Source organism: Microtus oregoni, unplaced genomic scaffold, assembly GCF_018167655.1.
Source record: "Microtus oregoni isolate MIOR12 unplaced genomic scaffold, Mior012 000083F_ref0000379, whole genome shotgun sequence".
Lineage (NCBI taxonomy): Eukaryota > Metazoa > Chordata > Mammalia > Rodentia > Cricetidae > Microtus > Microtus oregoni.
This window is the reverse complement of record NW_024544543.1, coordinates 580053-599611: the sequence shown is the minus strand read 5'-3', so window position 1 is coordinate 599611 and position 19559 is coordinate 580053. Positions and strand designations below refer to the sequence as shown.

The following is a 19559-nucleotide window of genomic DNA, read 5'->3' as shown; positions in this document are numbered from 1 at the left end:
TTTGTATGTCACAAGAAAGCAGATATGCAAGAGCAAGTGCCCTGATATTTAATGAGTCATGGAGGAGCAGAGAAGAGGCTCAGTGACCTTGCACTTCAGAGACCATGGATTAATCCTGCAGCCATGGGTCTGGAGTTAGTCTCTGTTTATCATCAGTGTGTTGTCACAGAACTGAGAAATAGAAACTCCATCAGTATTTCAAAAAGTGACATTTCTGCTGCTCTGAAGGAGCACAGAAGGTACTTCCCTCATTTTAGTAGGAAATGCACCGTATGACATGAAAGGACATACAGCTGTATAACACCTTATTTCCTAGTATGGTTTAAGATAAAAGACTTGAAATCCAAAGCTACATTACTGCAAGTATCTGCTTAATGGAAGTATACTTTGTGATTAAATTGGCATACATCAAGTACAATCAGAAAGGTTATTTACAGTGAGGAAACACATAATTCTGCCCTTACTGGCATGCACACAATTACAGCTGTTGGCTAAGAAATATAACTTCTTTGGCTTTTGTGCTTAGAAACTTTTCTTTTATTGTTGGCAGTGGATGTACCCAGTTTGGGAAGGTGCGCAAGGACATATTTGTGGCATGTAAAAAGTAATATTTGTGTTCCTAATGATTTGTTTGAGAAGTAAAGGGTAAACCGCCCATCTCTGGCTTCATGATGGATAAAAGAGAATCAAATGATTCAGTTTCAGAGCAACAGAAAACATCCCCAGTTTTTCTACAGAGCTAAGGTGGCTCACATATCCACAAGAAGCTCACAATGAGAAGGAACAAAGTCCCTCCAGGTGGCCTGGTCCGTGCAGGATCACTTGCTCTTACTAAGCAGAAGTGAACAGTATCATTTTGTTTAAGACCAGAGCCTCTTGGACCAAGATAACCACTGTCCTTGCCATCCCTGAGAGCTTAGGGGTTTGCAACTAGCACTGGAGTCACTGTAAAACGGAGAGAGAGAAAGAAGTGCCCTGGTTTCAGCAGGGATGGCTATAATGCTTTCCGCTTGTGCTGTAAATTACATGTTTATTTTGTTAGCATGAGACAGATGAATATTTCTACATACAAACTTGCCCAGCTAAAATCAAGATAAGTGATATTAATGTCCTATGGTCAGTATTATTGAACCTCAAAAGCAATAAACTTTATGAGTTGATAAATATTACATCTGCAACATAGTTAACATTCTTTTACTGTCTCAAGCACTTATTACACATTGTAACCGCAAGTCTACAATACATTATTCATATCTGGGGTGTCACCAAGTGATGGATTGCTGTAGGAGAGGCTGTCCTTTAAATAAATCAACAAATAAAAATGCAAATGTTAACATTTTCAGCCACAAACTTTTTCCATCTTAAATGGGGGAATGAAAATTTCACATTATATTGACAGCCAGCAGAGAACAATTAAAAACCTATACCATGAAGGGAAAGATGACTGCCATGACTGTTTTCTTTTCCTGTACATGGAATGATATGGATACTTTAGGTGTTTTCCAAGAACAAAGGAAAAACATCTCTCCCAGCACTGAAACATGCCATCATCTTCTGTAAGCCTTTCATAAACCTTAAACATTCTTGGAATTTAGGGTGTGTAAGGCTTAAAATGTATTCTCTTCAAAGGAAGAGTCAGAATTTGTATAATGAAAAAGTCTATAAAAATGATTAGTGTACACTTTGAAATGCGAATGATGCAAATACTCTGGATTCTAAGGATGGAGAAGCACAAATGTGCTGTCCTGATTTTCACAGGACTGAATCATCTTCAACTCTGCACTCTGTATAACACACTGATGATATGCCATTGTGCACTCCTCTAAAGATAGGATCGGGTGTGCTACATATTCTTTTAGTCAGCCAAGTGCTTATTATTTACAAAGCTCCTAAGAATCTCTATTTAGCTCATCAGCAGTATTAAGGACCAGTAGATGAATAATCCTTTTCTTAACATCTGTAAATATAAGAATTTGCAGCACTCTTAACCAGGGCTTGTAATGCTCTACTATGCTGATATTCAGAAAATTTATGGTCATTCAGAAAATTTATGCTGAGGATGTTTTACAAAACCTTTACAGGGAAACATTTTATTCCTACTTTTCATGCTTCCCTCTAAATTGAAAATAAGCCTTTACAAATACATTAAGGTTGCGTTAGAGATCACATCTTAGTGCTGTAGTGTAGCTTAGGGGTGGATTGTTTGCCTACCGTGTACACAGCTCCGAGTATGCGGCCTAGTTCCAACTAACCAACCAAAAATGCCATTTAAATACTAACAGTAAGAAAATTCAGAAAATTTAGAAAATCAAGACTATTAGCCGTTTCTAACTCAGCTGGGCCAGTCCATGTGAGTTGGATGGAAAGCTTCTGAGTACAAGCTTCCAAGCTCATTGTGAAGTGGTACAGAACAAAGGGAGCTCTCTCCACTCTTCAGAATCATAACTCATTTGTTACTTAGCAAATCCAGCACTAAAGAAAGAGAGAGGGTCAGCGGGGAAAAATGGGCAAACTAACTAATCACTGTGATTATGCCACCCTTGCAGTGGGTGGGTGGGGGGACTGGTGATGTTGGCCATTACAGTACTTAACTTAATGGCTTTGGAGTCTGAAATGCTGGCCCTGTCTTTTATCAGCTAAGGGTCTGTGATTGGAAAGAAAGTGGTCTCCAAAGGGAGCAGCGTCATTAGAAGGTGTTGGAGGAAGTGTATCCCTGTAGGGGTGAGCTTTGAAGTCTCTTTTGCTCAAGCTTCCCTCTGGAGATGTTCAGCTGACTTCCTGTTCCCTACAAGATGTAGCACTCTCAGCTCCAGCATCACATCTGCATGCATGCCACCATGCTCCCTGTCATTATGATAATGGACTGAAACTCTGAAACTGTAAGTGAGCCACCCCAATTAAATGTTTTCTTTCTAAGAGTTGTCATGGTCATGGTGTCTCTTCACAGCAATGAAAACCCAAAGGAAGGAAGGTCTTAGACACTCAATCTCTCTAACTCATGGTTTCCCAATCTTAAAATGGGGATAAGTGTAGTCGTATCTCTACAGGGTGTGAAAACTAAATTAGACGACAAGTCAAGGAGCTTGGCACAGTTCTGGGTACACAGTACTCAAGACAGCAGCCTAACTTACTATCCTCTGCAGCATTCACTTCCCTGTTTTTTTTTTTTTGGTGTTTATCTTTCTGCCTTCAGAATTTATTGCATGCCAGTAAGAGCCACACTAGAACAAATACTGCTTCTCAAGTATGTGTAGGTTTGTCTTCTGTGGCACTGTACTTATATGAGACTTGGATAAAAGATAGCTTTATAGAGAACAAAGGGTTAAAACTCTTTCCTTTCTAAAACCATAAACCAAAGAATATATTTTAGAGTATACCTTTGAAATCACCAGCCTTGATATTAACAATTTAGGCAATTAAACTACAAATTAAGTCTTAAAATATATATTTATGTGATAATATGAGGTATTTAAGTACCCCAAACTAACCTTATCCCCAAGGAAACATAAACAAAGTCCTTTTGAAATGGATGCACATGTGTGTATATATAAAATACTTGTATAATATGTTAATATGTGAGTTGCTATATTGATGTAAGAAGTTTTAAATAATATATTTCTTTAACTACAGAAATGGCTGGTCAAATGAGTAGCTCTTCTAAAGTCTCTGGTATAAATGAATGCAAATATACCTTTAGCAAATCACAAATCCACTGTGATTTGCAGAATTTAATCACTTAAAGTTGTTGCTGTGGGAGAATGTGCTTGTACACTGTAAAGATTTGTCCCTCGTATTGGTTTAATAAAATGCTCCTTGGCCAGTAGCCAGGCAAGAAGTACAGGTGGGGCAACCAGATTAGGAGAATTCTGGGAAGAAGAAAAGCAGAATCAGTCATAGCCAGCCACCAAGGAAACAAGGCATGTAGAAAATGAGGTAACGCCATGGCCATGTGGCAGTACATAGGCTGATAGAAATAGTTGAATTTAAGATGTAAGAGATAGCTAGAAATATGCCTGAGCCATTAGCCAAACAGTGTTGTAATTAATAGTTTCTATGTGATTATTTGAGTCTTGATGGCCGGGAAAGAAAAGTGCATTCTCCGTCTATAAGTTGCAGACCAAATACATTACCTTCCATGATGAGCTGAGAAGGACCTGCTGCTAAGCGGTTTCTGTGGACAGGATACTTTGGGTTTCTATGGAAATCTTTGCCAACTGTCATATCATTTCAGAAGTGCAAATACGGAGAAAAGAACTAGGCGATGAATTTGGCAAACCTATAGCTTTATCGTAAGTGCCTCAAGAGTAAGGGCACTAGAACTGTCAAATTTTCTTCAGTCTTATAAACACTCTCCCAAGGAGAACACCAGTCAAGGGTCTCCCAGGCTCACCGTGAGGTGGTGTGCTGGGATGATGACGAGGCTGGGGTCATGGGGTCCTTAGGGCTTCTTGTTGCCATAGGAGATGTGGATGCATCTTTTCTAACGGCTGTCACTGTCTCTGTATAAACAATAAAGGAAATAATTTGAGTACTCAATAAAAGAAATAAAAAGTTCACTTCAAGTAACAAAGTAGACCATTTGGAGCACCCCAAAATCTCAACGGATAACTGTTTTTTCCTCCTGAAAAGGAACAGTGACAGATGAAAAATTCTTTGTGTTGTTTATTTTCATACATATCAGTGATTTACATTGCCTCACTTAAAAACAAACAAAACCCACTCATCTGTACAGTAACAGAGAAGTTATTTTGTTTTTTGACATATTTGCCCATCATATTTCTCATGATTTGGCTTTACTGTGGAGATGTCTAAGAAGGTAAGCTGTTTTAATCTGTTCCCTTTAACATTATTAACTAAAACATTTTTGCAAACAAAACAGAAAATCGTAGCACCTTGCATCTCTAGACCTTTCAAGTTGAAGGAGTCTCTTTAAAAGCATTTAAGATTAGACATAAATATCTCATTTCTTTTAAAGAAGTCTGATTTGGACTACAACAAATATTATGTGAAAGACCTGAGTAACATATCTTCATTTAGGGTCCTAGGATATTCCTAAGCAATAATATATCTTTCTACAGTATGGGCTGATCTGGCCTCCATTCCCTTCTAAGAGGTGCTGATTCATTACTTTTCACTTCCTGATATTAAATAAAATGATGACAGTACTGAAAGGAGGCATTTTTCATTTTGGTTCTACCTTTCTACCTTATCTATCTATCTATCTATCTATCTATCTATCCATCCATCATCTATCTATCTACCTATTTTATATTTTTGTTCTTAATATGTTCTGGCTGCAGTTTCCCCTCCCTTCATTCCTCCCATTTCTCCTCAACCCACCTCCCCTCTCTTCAGCAGATCCATTTCTCCTCCATTTCCTTTCATAAAAGAGCAGGCCTCCCAGGGATATATAACAAGATCAGTTAAGACTAGGCACAAGCCCCCAGATCAAGGCTACATGAGGCAACTCAGTCGGAGGAAAAGTGTCTCAAAAGCTCATGAAAGAGTCAGAGAAACCTCCACTCCCACTGTTAGGGGGTCCCACAAAATATCAAGTTAAAAACTATAACATATATGCATAGGACCTAGCACAGACCCATGTAGATTCCGTGATTGTCACTTCAGTCTCTGTGGGCCTCTATGAGCCCTACTTAAGTTTTTCTTTTTGGTTTTATTTTATATTTATTACCTTTCAACAACATGAAATATCTTTGTCTTTATTTTGGAGAACTGTGAGAATTCGGTCACATTTTCTGTTGGTTTCTGGGAAACTGCTGCTCAATATTCATTAAAAGTTTATTTGGGAAGATCTACTCTTTCTCGTAGGGAAGAATGATGTGGTAGTTTGAAAGAAAATGGCTCCCAAAGGAGGAGGCACTATTAGGAGGTGTGGCCTTGTTAGTGTAAGTGTGTTACTGTGGGGGTGGGCTTTGAGGTCTCTTTTGCTCAAGTTTCCCACAGTGTGACAGTCAGTTGACTTCCTGCTGACTTCTGGTCAAGATGTAGCACTTTTAGCTCCAACATTTCTGCCTGCATGTCGCCATGCTCCCTGTCATGATGATAATGGGATGAACCTCTGAACTATAAGGTAGTCACCCTGATTAAATGCTTTCTTTATAAGAGTTGCTGTGGTCATGGTATCTTATCACAGCAATAAATATTTATTAAAAATGACTAAACCTTGATAACTTTCTAATAAGTATTTTAAGTTATTAGTTGTTTTAAGAGTCTCAGGTTCTTTTCTGTTCCCCATCTTATGGAACTGGAGGTGGAGATCAAGTGCATGTCCAGCACTGCACAGCTATTGAGGGTGACACTGGATTAAATGCACTCAGGTCTGCTAGACAGCTATCTAGTCACCCTGTTAGATAGTTTGAAAAGGAAAACTAGCAACAACAACACTGTGCCTAACTGTTCTGGAGAGATGAACATGGTGGTAGACTCAAGGACAGAAATAATAAAAGCTAGAGAGTTTAATATTACAATTTAGGATAGACAGAATAGAGGCAGGGGATGAAGAGAGGTAACAAGTAGAGACAACAAGTAGAGACAAAAAGAAGGGGCTTGTGGGTGAGCAGGGAGGAAAGAAGACGTTTCTGGTAGGAAAAGATTACAATTATTCTTTAGTCACTACCTTGGAACACGACACTAGTCTTTTTTGTTTTGATACTCCTGTTAAAGTCAGTTCTGACAAGTGATATCTAATGAAAGTGAAGGAAGGGACTTTCAGAGGATCTAGGTGATATCCCCACTTCTAGAATGTACATCAGGTACGTATGGATTCCTTGGAAAAGCAGGCATAACAACTTGCATACATGTGGGGAGAAGGACCACAGATTCCATCAAATTCTGAAGGGTATGGATCCCAAAAAGGTCAAGAATGTTGCCTCTCAGGTATAGGTCCAGTTTCTTCTTGTTTATCTTTTAATTCTCAAAGCGTTTTAAAAGTTAAGTTTTCAAAAGCCACATGTTAGTTTTTAACTATATTTGTTCCTTTAATAAATTCTGATTTAATATTAAGTCAGCAATGATATATCTTCATCTATCCACAGAAATATACAACCCTATACAATTACAAACACAAATACAAAGATGTTACATGTTATAAAAAAATCTAAGTTCTAGGAAGAATGGTATCCAATAGGTTAATCAAATTTTTATATAAATGCCTATGTTAATTCATGTGTGAATATACCTATAATTTTTGCTTATAAAGATGAATGGGGTCATTTCCTCTTTATATGTAGCTGGGTTTATCTGCCTACCCATCAGTCAACTGCTGTGGAATATTATTTTAACTAGGCAAAGATGTGTTGCATTTTTTTATCGTGCAGGATATTACTTTAACTGTGTAAAGGTGTGTTATGTTTGTTTGTGCTACATTTGTTTCATGATGTAAGAATATGTGTTTAATTATGTAAACATGCGCTGCATCTGTTTCAGCTTGCCTGCCTAAGGCACCTGATCGTTCTAATAAAAAGCTGAATGGCCAATAGCTAGGCAGAGAGACTGAGTAGGAGAAATCTAGGCTTGTGAGGAAGAAGAGAGGAGAGAATGAAGGAAATGCCCAGGGCCAGAAGCCAGGCAGCCACAGAGACAGAAAGTAAAAGAAGGTAAAAACCCTGAGGCAAAAGGTAGATAAAGAGAAACAGGTTAATTACAATGAAAAGAGCTAGCTAGAAACGTTGAGCCTAACATAGGCTGAGCACTCAAAACTAGTAAGTGTCTGTCGTGATGTGTGAGCGGGTTGGTGGCCCCAAAGGAAAAAAGCCTAGTATAGTCAACATTTCTGATAACTTTTTTTTTTTTTTTTTTGGTTTTTTGAGACAGGGTTTCTCTGTGGCTTTGGAGCCTGTCCTGGAACTAGCTCTTGTAGACCAGGCTGGTCTCGAACTCACAGAGATCCGCCTGCCTCTGCCTCCCGAGTGCTGGGATTAAAGGCGTGCGCCACCACCGCCCGGCCTCTGATAACTTTTCATGGTGTTCAAAGAGTAAGAACTTCTGCTTCTGGGCTCTTTGTTAAAAACAGCTGAATTGCATCATATGTTCAGTTTAGGTTTAGGAACCCATTCCACACACACACACACACACACACACACACACACACACACAAATGCTGGCATAACCTTTCCCCAGATCCAGTGACAGCACTGGTGGTTAGGACACCTCCTGTTTCTGTCCCCAGTCATGATGTCTTTGTTTCTCAGAGTCAAGCACTATTTTGATTATTGTTTCCTTTCTGTTCTCTACAGCTTTAATATGTATTTGGCTTAAAAATGTTAATTATATTCTGTCAATTATAAAAAAAAATGTTCTTTAGCATTGGTGCTCTTGATTCTTTAAAAACTAAATAAGTTCTTAAAGTTTATTTCTGTTGATTGTGTGTGCGGTTTGCTCACTTTGCTGCATCCTCTTCCGTGCCATGCACTATTGCTGTGGGTGGATACTGAAGTGCTCTGGTTTGGAGTGATTATGAAAAATAGGACTATGACAGAAGATAGCAGTTATTTGCTGAAATGCACTGTTTCTTTCTTCCCAGCAGAGAGTCATATGACATTCCTCAGTTTCTTTATGCTTAAGTATGGTAAGGTTAACAATACAGGATGTTAATGCACCAATCAGCCTGTCCTATAAAAATGTTCCACGTTTCTGTCCCACAGCCCATTTTACCTCTTCCTTATCTACACTGTGGCGGGGTCAACAAACATCTTAGGTTTTGTGGGCCAGACTACTAGTCACTATGCTCAATTCCGCGATGGTAAAGAAAACCAGCCAAGGTATTATGTAGACAAAAGGCACAGCTGCATTCCAACAAGGGTTAGAGTGCCCTGGAGTTCAGGTCCCTTGCCTTAGTTTCAAAATTGTGTGTGTGGGGGGTCAATCTTACAGCTGAATATGATACTCTCTGTAGGTTTTACACATAAGTTCTTCTAATTGCTTAGGAAATCTCCCTCCCCCCCCCAAAAAAAAATCTGTGTTAAATGTGTTTTCCCCGTCAACTGAAATGACCATGAGGGTTTGCCTTCATTCTGCTAATGTGGTGCATTACATTGCCAGACTTTTCTGAATTGAATCACCGTTGCATTCCTGAGCTAAATCCCACTTGGTCATGATTTATCATCTTCTTAATATGCTGCTACATCCAGCTTGCTACTGTTTTGTTTAGGCTATTTCCATGCATATTTATAATAGATATTGGGCTACAGTTTGCTTTGTGGTTGCCTGGTTTCAGCACTGGGGACTCTTAAAGTCAGTTAAGATGTAAACTTCCTGTTCTATTTTATGGAAGGTTGTAAGTAGCATTTGCCTTTTTTTTTTTTTTTTTGAGGCAGGGTTTCTCTGTGTTACAGCCCTGGCTGTTCTGAAATTTGCTTTGTAGACCAGAATGTCCTCAAACTCACAGAGATCAGCCTGCCTCTGCCTCCCGAGTGCTGGGATTAAAGGTGTGCCCACCACCGCCTGGCTAGCACCACCACCCAGCCATTTGTCTTACTTTCGAAAGATTTGGTGAAATTCTCTTGTGAAGCTATATGGTTCTGGCTTCTTCATGAAAGTTTTAAAAAAACAATAATTGCTAGATTCTGGTAATTTATGTGTTCATCCAGGTCTTGTAATTTCTTGGCCTTTACTGTGTATTTTTGTCTCAATATTACTTTCTTATCCTAGGAGGCAGCAGCATGTTCATTTGGCTTTCAAAGTCTTCACAGAATAACCTATGAAAGATGAGCATTAGGAAGAATACAAAGCAGAACCTGTGTCTTGAGACATGCCAAAACAAACCCCTGGTATCTGACCCCAGGATTCTGCTTTCACCGAGATCAGGGTCTCATCTGTGTTTGGGTTGACATCTCAGGACTGATGCCATCCTAGGGCAGGGGTCATCAATGCTGAGAATCCACAAAGTTCTCCTATTGTGTTTCTGCAAAGCCGCCCTTTCTTCAGAGTTCTGATGAACTGGATTCTTTTTCCTTCCTTTCTTTTTTTTTTTTTTTTTTTTTTTTTTGGTTGTTTGAGATAGGGTCTCTCTGTAGCTCCAGGCTGGTCTCGAACTCACAGAGATCTGCCTGCCTCTGACTCCCAAGTGCTGGTATTAAAGGTGTGCACCACCACTGCCCAGCTTGAAGTGGATTCTTAATTGTGTGGTCTTCAGTGTTTCTGGGAGAGGGTGATTACCTAGGCTTATCTATACCACTGTTTTCAATGATATGTTATGATAAGCAAATCTGAATAATTATTACAACCACACAGACATTATATCTCAAATACCTCAGAGTTAGCAAATAATCAAATTGGTGAATGAAAAAAACATGATTATTATGGTTTGGGTAGGAAATGTTCCCCCAAATGCTCATGCATTGAAAAGTTGGTCTCTAGTTAGTGATGCTATCTTTGGAGGTTCTAGAAACATTAGAAGGTGGGACCCAGCTGGAGAAAGAACATCACGGGGGTGGGAGAGATGCTTCCTATATCTCAAGGAATGTAGCAGTCTCCACAATGCTCCTCTCACCTTGATGTTCTACCCAAGGGTGGTAGCCTACTGGGCTCTCTGACACTGTGGGCCAGAATAAAATCCCCACTCTTTCAAACTGATTTTTTTTTTTTAGGTATTTGGTCATAGTGATGCAATAACTAAAACAATTTTATCTCAACTGATGCAGAAAAAATAGATTTGACAAAATCAAACACAAATTTATGAGAACGATTCCCAACTATCTAGGAGGAACTTTTCCAACCTGATAAAAAAAAAACAATTACAAAAAGCACCAGTAAGATCATTCTTAGTCGGTGCACGACTGTCTTCTCTGAGACCTGGAACAGGTAAAGCAAACAAATTTTTAACATTTATTTATTGGAATGGAACCCCTAGGTAGTCAACAACAACAAAAATAAAAGCCATAAATTATAGAAAGGAAGAAGTTGATTATGGACTAGCTATATTCCGGTCCTAATTCCCAGTACTCTTTAAAACTTATTGTACTTGGAGACAAAGCTTTCAAAGAGGTCATCAAGGGCTAATGGAGTCACATGAGTGTTGGTATCTTTGGAAAGAGGAGAGATGCCTGGGAGGCGTATATACAGAAAGGACCATGAGAAGTAACAATGAGAAGAGAGCCCTCATAAGCCCAGGGAAGGGCCTAGGGAGGTAACTGATTAGCCAATAGTATAGGGTACTTGGTAATCAGGGAAATGTACTACATATGAACTGGTGATTCCATGAGTGTAAAAGAACTGTGAGACTTATCAAGCTACATTTAAGACGTGTGCAACTGTAGTATATATAATTAAACCTCAATTAGAATAAAAGGAAATGAAACAATGACCAAGGTTTTCTTGACTTCTCAGGCACTGCTATTTTAAGGCCTCACTATAGTCTTTCTCTTTGACATTAGCAATCAATCATCATAAGGACTCTGAAGAGGTAAGCATATATTTTGCTTAAATCACTAAATCACTGCAGGCGCTGAGGTCAAAAGGTCTAACTGATTAGGTCCTTATTTTGAGAAAATGAAACAAGGGAAGAAAAAGAAAAATCAATATTTAGTGTTATGTTAATTCAGTTGACACATATATAATGAGAACATACCATATGTTGAGCTATGCTCTAAAATATAGAGGTGTGCATGTTATTGTTTAGTGACAGAAGATCTGAAACATAATAAAATAGATGATATTTTCAGGAATTCTTTCAATTACAGAGGATGGCAAATGTAGATGCTCTGGTTTAAGTGACAGTATTCCATATTTACAGCAAGATTAACTCTTAAAGAAAGATTCTAAACTTGAATTCCTTTTTTAGGATGATTTACTCTTCTGTCTGGGTTTATTCATAGCACTCTAGTGTGCGTGTCTTTCGTGTGCTGTTGATAAAGACATCAGTGTTTAGCATATCTTTTATTCACTTCTAGGAATCAGTTTATTTTCCTATGATTAAACATAAGCTACAGATGACAGTAATAATAAAGGGAACATAAGTAAATGATCCCTAGAGGCTAGATGGAAACCACTTCCGTATTTTGATTCTTCCAACATACTTATTATTTTGTGTGCTGTGCTTATCCACCATGGGGCATCAAGCATCTTGCATCACTACAAGCAGAGGTTCACTTATAGCACTGGAGGTTATTATTCACTTCAGTTAAGTAGAAAATAATCGTTTCCCAGAAAAAATAACAGTGTGTGTCCAACAGTATCAACTAAGCTGAAATTACTCTGGACTGAAGTTCTGCCACAAATATAAAGGGATCCAGGGATCTGTGACAGAGGAATGAGCAAAAGGTATCCCCAAATACAGTAGGGACCTTTGGAATGATGTTCAGGCAGAGTTAAAAAGGAGAGTGCCAAGCTCCATGGTCTGATTCATTTTAATTCTGAAATTTGTGCTTAGTGGATTCAGCCTTAGTTAGTTCATCAGTGTTGCAGGAAAAATGTTCTGAGTTGCAAGGGCTTTTGTGACAGAGGATCAGTCATTTTTCAGGTAGAAGCAGTTGTAGAATGTTCCCTCGTGGGGAGAAGGAAGAGGCAGGAAGAGCATGTGTTCCCCCTGAGCATGCCTTCTAAAAGCACTTTACCCAAGTTTAGATTATCTAAAGTAGCATTTCCTCATTCTATATAACTCAATGAAAACCAACTAAAATATAACATTCTAAATGATGATGGAAGAGAAAACTTACAATGTAGGCTAATTTGATAATAATGTACCCATTTTTGTTATCATAAGGTTGCTCTTTGAGTCGACTCTGTTTCTTTTATATGTTCAGCATCAATAAAGTTGGCCAAATGTTGAGGAGACCAGGAGAGGTGAAGGAGTGAGAGACTGGCAATAAAGATTAATGGCCCTGCAGTAAATATTCTGTATAACACTTCAGGATTAAATGATAGCAACAAAAGAAACCACAGATATAAAGAAGAAATGTATACCAAAAAATTCTGTCATGCTAACGAGAGGAGAACAATTAAGGAGGTGCAACCAAGCAGTGTAACTTGGGCAGTTAGTGCTGGGTCACTGGCACTGGAATAATCAGGGCATCCAGACCCATGGTGCACACCTAGGGAAGTTAACTCTCCCATTAGGCTGGATGCTGCAGCAAAGGCCAAGGCAATAACCCTGCCCTGTCTCTAGTCTTCATGCACCAGCTCTGCAGTGGCAGAGTGGCTCAAGGGGGCAACTTCATGTCTTCAGTGATCAGGCAGACCATAAAAGAAGAGAAGAATACAAGATAGTCTTTTCCATGAGTAGAAAAACTTCATGGTTCTTATATTTTAAAATGTTAAAACATTTCAAACTTTTAAACAGATGAGGTTTTTGATATTATTTTCACTAGCACACTACGTTCTCTTGCCCTTTAAAGAAAAAGGGAAAAGAGTGATGAATAAAAGGGTGAATGACAGCGCTCCTGAAATCTCTGCAGATGTGTAACAGCTGCCTTCGAGTTAGCTCGATTGTCTAGCAGCACTCCTGGGACTCACTGTGCGGAACACAAAGTGCTGCAAGGTCAGCACACAACACGGCACAAGTAATGGGTTCTGAACTGCTGGTAGTCAAAAATGGTTTTGTTTCAAATTAGAAATTGATTTCTTTGGTATAGCAGCCTTTTCCAGGCTTCTGTAGCTGGGAATAGGAGAGGTTTGTTCCCGCACCGCCAGGTTGTCCCACCAGTTTTCACGAGCTGCTCTCTAACATTGCAGCCATCTCAATCAGCCGCAATGCTCTTTATCCCTCTGCTCTTCTGCTATACAGTTTTTCATTTTGCCATTTTAGCGCTGGCACATGACATACATGTGTTGACACGTCAACACAAGATTACGTTTTTGCAGAGTAACCACTAGACCAGTTCTGACTGGAACCTCTCTCTGCAGCAATGGCGAGAATAAGGGGAACTAAAGGTTTTCACTGCTGAAAGATGACTGCCAGAGAAAGTAAGAGGCTAGCTTGGACAGTAAGTCTCCTCAGTTTCATCTTTGTCTTGTGAGCAACACCTAAAAGGAAGCTTCACTGTTGTCTGTCCTCAGTGGCACTCTGTAGAATATTTATTTGCCTTATGCTAAAGAGAAATTGTGGTGTTTCTCTTTTGAAGTTTGGAAAAATTGTCATCTCTCAGTTGTCTGGAAGAGGATAAAGCAATTTATTTTAGATTACTGGCAATTAACCCTCAGAAACAGCAAAGCTGGCAGCAGGTAGGGAAAGCAGAGAAGGGTGTGTGTGAAATTTTCTCCTGGAGCACACCCATTCTCAAATAAATAAAGCAAACGTGAGAGTTGATGCAGAGATGATGAACAGTTGGCTGCTTAACATCGCAGGAGAGGAACTATGCTGGTAGACGGAGGAGTATGAAAAAAATCATGAGCAGGGTGTGAGCAGAAGAGGCTGTTTCCCATACATCTCTCCACAAGGAGGTTCATACCCCCCCTTTTTTTTGTCCTTAAGGCTGTTGGCATAGACTGCACCAGGAGTCACACTAGGAGCAGCTGGGAAGCAAATACCTCTTTCATTCATCATTTCAGAGTTCCTTGTAGTATTATTAGCACTTCAAAGAAGGCAAAGCAATATTTTCTCAAAGTTGGGTGATCATGTCTAGTTCCAATGTAAAGTTGCTCATGACCTCCCCATGTTACCAGTCAATTGAGGACTAACCATTATTATGGGACCTTACTTTTCCAGGAGAGATTTAGGTTCAACTCTTTATTCTGTTATTCACTTTGAGAACATCATTTAGAATCTATAACCTTACTGTTTAATTCAGATTTTAAAAAGGGGGTCAAATTGAACAGATTGTCTCCTATCAATACTCTCAGAGAAATAAATGCAGATGTGATCTGAGCATCCAGTAGCTGTGCCGCCGACAGTTTTGCAGGCATATGTTTATCTGAAATGCTACCTTGTAGTAATAAGAGCGGCGGGGCTGCGTCCCCAGCACCCCGGCCGCCTGCTAGCTTATGCCCCGAAATAACAACACACAAATTGTATTCATTTAAACACTGCTTGGCCCATTTCTATCTAGCCTCTTCTAGGCTAAGTCTCGCACCTGGACTAGCCCATTTCTAATAATCTTTGTAGCACCCCAAGGTGCGCTTACCGGGAAGATTCTAGCCTACATCCATCCTGGGTTGGAGCTTCATCACGTGTGTGTCAGAGAGCAGAGCTCTCACGTCCGCCCAGGAGAGCGGAGCATGGCGTCTCTGCTCCAGAGAACAGATCTGTCGAGTCTGAGCTCACTTCCTCTTCCTCCCAGCATTCATTCTGTTTACTCCTCCCACCTATGTTTTAACCTATGAGGGCCAAGCAGTTTCTTTATTACTTAACCAATGAAATCAACAGATTGATATATGACACTCCCACATCACTACCTCGAGCTCGGCATAGTGGAAATAACCTGCTGTCCACTGGCTTGCAGGCACCAGCCACCTTCCACCATCCTTCTCTTTCTGCTACTGCAGACACTACACTCACCTCTCTGGGGGCTGCATGTATCTTTCTGTTGGCATATCCACTGGACGTCATCCTCCGCATGTGACTGAAACTCCACTGTCTTCTTCTCCCTCCTGTTTTGTCCACTGTTTGGAGAGTTTGAGCACGCATTAACGGATGATGAGGTTCCACGCAGCCATCCATCACATTTTGACTTTAATAAACTGAAAGAGGAAGCATGAATGGATTGTGGGGGGCACAGGGGAAGACACAGATCACATGGACATATCTGAAATGGACAAGAGTTTCAATACAGTTCACGGCAGTGAGAATCTTTTCCTTATTTTAATTGATAGATAATTTGAATATTTTTCTAGATGTATATTTTGTGTATTGCTACAACTGTTTTGGAGAACAGTTTAATGATGTTAATCCTCAAAATTTACAGAGTTACAGAAATAAGACTCAAGTCCATTAAACTGCAATAAAGCTGAAGAGTATGAGTAAGAATCAGAATGTCTACAGAATGAAAAAAAGCAGATTAAAGCGAGATTGCATATCTAACACATTTCATAAGTACTAAAGATGAACTTAAAATTAAATTAAAATGTCAGCATTAATATCCAGGGATAGGGCAACAACTGGAGGCCAAAGGAGGTTAAGTAAGCTGGCAAGGAGGCATTTATGTTAACTTTATGGTCTGGGATAGCAGCAAAAAGAGACTGAAGCAATGAGGAATCAAAGACTGGCAGGAAATCAAAAAGAAATGAAGTATTATTTATGTAAGATCAATCAAAAACAAAAGAAGATTAATGTGAAGATCTCTGGTGTGGTGAGGAATGTGAGGCAGAAGGCTGAAGAAAGATAAGCAGGAACACAAAGGCAGGGCACTAAGGCAATGCATTTGGGATGGAACTACAATAGGTGACAAGCTTGGTATATGGTCATATGGCAGTCACTCTAGAAAAGTGGAGAAATGAAGAACAAAATCTCCTTGGCTACACCTGGGATGGACCAACCATGTGGCTATGAGAGGTTCACCAAAGGATTGTAGGGAGTGGAAACAGTGATTTTGATTGGCACGTCAATGTTCTACTGAGATAATGATAGAAAACAACTGGAGGATGGAACATAGTGGACACACTGAGATTCACATAGATGCAGGTTTGTCAGAAAAATGCTGGCATGCTTGTCACTGTTCTTATCAAATGGTACAGGAGAAAAGGCCTCTGTCACAAGTAGTGTTCTCAGATAAGATGCTGATTTTAGGCACTGGTTCATAGCCCGGTGGTGAGTTTAAATTATCTGGAAAGGTTTTAGTGAGAGGACATCTGGAGTCTCACCCATTTAACTGAATGGACTGCCTGGGACCAGCCCCGCCCCCTCCATGCCTGTTTCCCTCTTGCTTGCTCTTCTTTTCAAAGGCTCCCAAGGGGGCTTCTACAATCATGGCTGTTCCTTGGGAAGATGGCATCTCCTTTTGCCCAGTATTCTGAACTCTAAAGAAAAGCCATGCCTTCTTGATTAAGATGTTAACTACTATCCATCTAGTTTGATGTTAGCTGTTGGCTTGTTGTATCAGAATCAATGCAATCCCCATCAAAATCCCAGTACAATTCTTCACAGACCTTGAAATGCTGTGGGACAATGGTCTTGTACCCTGTAAAGATTTGTCACTTATGGGTTAATGTAAGATAAAAGAATTAATTAATAGCCGGACGGTGGTGGTGCACGCCTTTAATCCCAGCACTCGGGAGGCAGAGGTAGGAGGATCTCTGGGAGTTCGAGGCCAGCCTGGTCTACAGGAGCTAGTTCCGAGACAGGCACCAAAGCTACAGAGAAACCCTGTCTCGAAAAACCAAAACAAACAAACAAAAAAAGAATTAATTAATAAGAAACCTGAGATAATAGGCCAACCAGTTTATAATTAGTGTAGGCCTCTGTGTGTTTCTTTGGGACTGAAGAGCTGTGGAATCTGGCAGGACAGAAACCTCTGTCAACATAGAAAAAACACTACTCAATTTCATATGGAAAATCAAAAAACCCAGGATAGCCAAAACAATCCTGTACAATAAAGGGAGTTCCAGAGAGATCACAATCCCTGACGTCAAATTCTACTACAGAGCTATAGTAATGAAAACAGCTTGGTACTGGCACAAAAACAGCTAGGTGGACCAATGGAATAGAATCAAAGACCCTTATATAAAGCCACACACCTCTGAACACCTGATTTTTGACAAAGAAGCTAAAATTATACAATGAAAAAGAAGCCTATTTAGCAAATGGTGCTGGCATAACTGGATGTCAACATGTAGAAAAGAAGCCAGGCAGGAACAGTTCTTTCCTCTTCCCAGAATTCTCCTATTCTGGCCACCCCACCTATACTTCCTGCCTGGCTACTGGCCAATCAGTGTTTTATTGAAACAATACAAGTGATAAATCTTTACAGGGTACAAGACCATTGTCCCACAGGGGCAGTAGAGGAGTGGGGAGAGAAGGAGATCAGGGGATTAGGGAGAAGAACATGAGGGATTGGGAAGGTTGAGTTGGGTGACGGACAGAGAGGGAAAGCAAGGAAAGACATACCTTAAAAGAGGGAGCCATGATGGGGTTAGGGAGAAACCAGGCACTAGGGAAATTTCCAGGAATCTACAAGGATGAACCAAGCTAAGAATCTAAGCAATAGTGGAGAGGGTACCTAAATTGCCCTTCCCCTGTGATCAGATTAATGATTACATTAATTGTCATCATAGAACCTTAACCAGTAACTGATGAAAGCAGATGCAGAGATCCACAGCTAAGCACTGGACCAAACTCCTGGAGTCCGGTCATAGAGAGGGAAGAGTAGTATTACAAGCAAAGGTGACAGACCACGAAGGGAATACCCATAGAGACAGATGACCTGAGGTAGTGGGAGCTCAGGGACTCCTGACTGATGGCAAGGGAACCTGCATAAGACCAAACTAGGCCCTCTGAATGTGGGTAACAGTTGTGTTGTTTGGGAAGTTTGTGGGGCCTAGCAGTGGACCCAGTATTAATTCCTAGTAAATAACTCGCTTTTTGTAGCCTGTTCCATATGTAGGGATACCTTGCTCAACCTAGATACAGGGGAAAAGAGTCTTGGCCTTGCCTCAAGTGATTTGACAGACTTTGTTGACTGCCCATGGAGGTCTCACCTTCTCCGAGGAGTCGATGGGGGTGGGGTGAGAAAATGGGAGGGGGGAGCGGGAGGATGGGAGGGAGAGGGAACTGGGATTGGTATATAAAATGAGATTGTTTAAAGAATAAAAAAAAATAAACTATTTAAATAAAAAGGATGCTAACTGCTAAATAATCTTTTCTTCTCTATTCTCTTCTTCTCACCCCACCCTCCCTTTGTCTTCTGTCCCCTTCTCTTAATTGTTTTTTCCTTTAGACTAACAAACCCATGTCTATTGAGCTCCAAATTTCATCAGAATATATGATGGTCTTTCTTAGTTTTTTGTTCTATGTATCAATAATACAAAACATATAAATTGATATGTGGCTTAACTTCCAGAGATAGCTGTTGAAAGAACCGCAGGAGGCCCAGATCCACTCTAGTGTGCATCACAGAAACATAGGAGAGAAGATATACACCCTGGATGAGTCTTACTGTCTGCTGCATTCTTTTCTACACATGAAGCCCCTTTTATATAGTTGAGTTTTCTAAGGTAATTGTTATGGAGAAATGAGAGCTTCCCTTTTTTTTAAACAAAGGTTTGGTTGTTGATGTGATTTCCTTTTCATTAACTCTCTTTGAATAATTTTTTAAAATGTCCATGATCGAAAGATCACAAGTCATGGCAGAGATTGGGGACAAAATTCTTGTGAAAAGTTTTTATTTTTCAAGGGGGAAAACTTTTAAAGTCCTGAAGGAAGAGATGGAATATAGAGAAGAATCCCTCTCCAAACATGATGCACTCCTGTGTGGAGGAGGATGAAGAGGAAAGAAAAGTAGGGAAGTGTTTTCATGTCCCTTGCTGTTCTACAAAGAAAAGGGGATTTGTCCGTATTCTCTCTACTGTGGTGAATGAAAACTGACTACGGAAGATAACTTCAGACCTACAGAGGAGTCCATTATATACACACACACACATATTTACTTAGGTAATATTATATCCACCTATAGTCT

At 39.9% G+C, this 19559-nt stretch overlaps 1 protein-coding gene across 4 annotated transcripts in view; it reads right to left on the bottom strand.

Annotated features, from left to right (window-relative positions):
- LOC121441907 (protein hinderin-like) overlaps positions 1-19559 on the bottom strand; it is a 247357-nt gene that overhangs the window by 24445 nt on the left and 203353 nt on the right. For 2 of the 4 annotated variants that reach the window (XM_041643315.1, XM_041643317.1), the window contains 2 exons: positions 15449-15630; positions 4391-4499 (listed from right to left, as the gene is read on the bottom strand). In XM_041643315.1, the coding sequence (XP_041499249.1) occupies positions 4391-4499; positions 15449-15630 (291 nt within the window). The remainder of the gene's footprint in view (positions 1-4390; positions 4500-15448; positions 15631-19559) is intronic. The other 2 variants (XM_041643316.1, XM_041643318.1) reach the window with 1 other exon arrangement.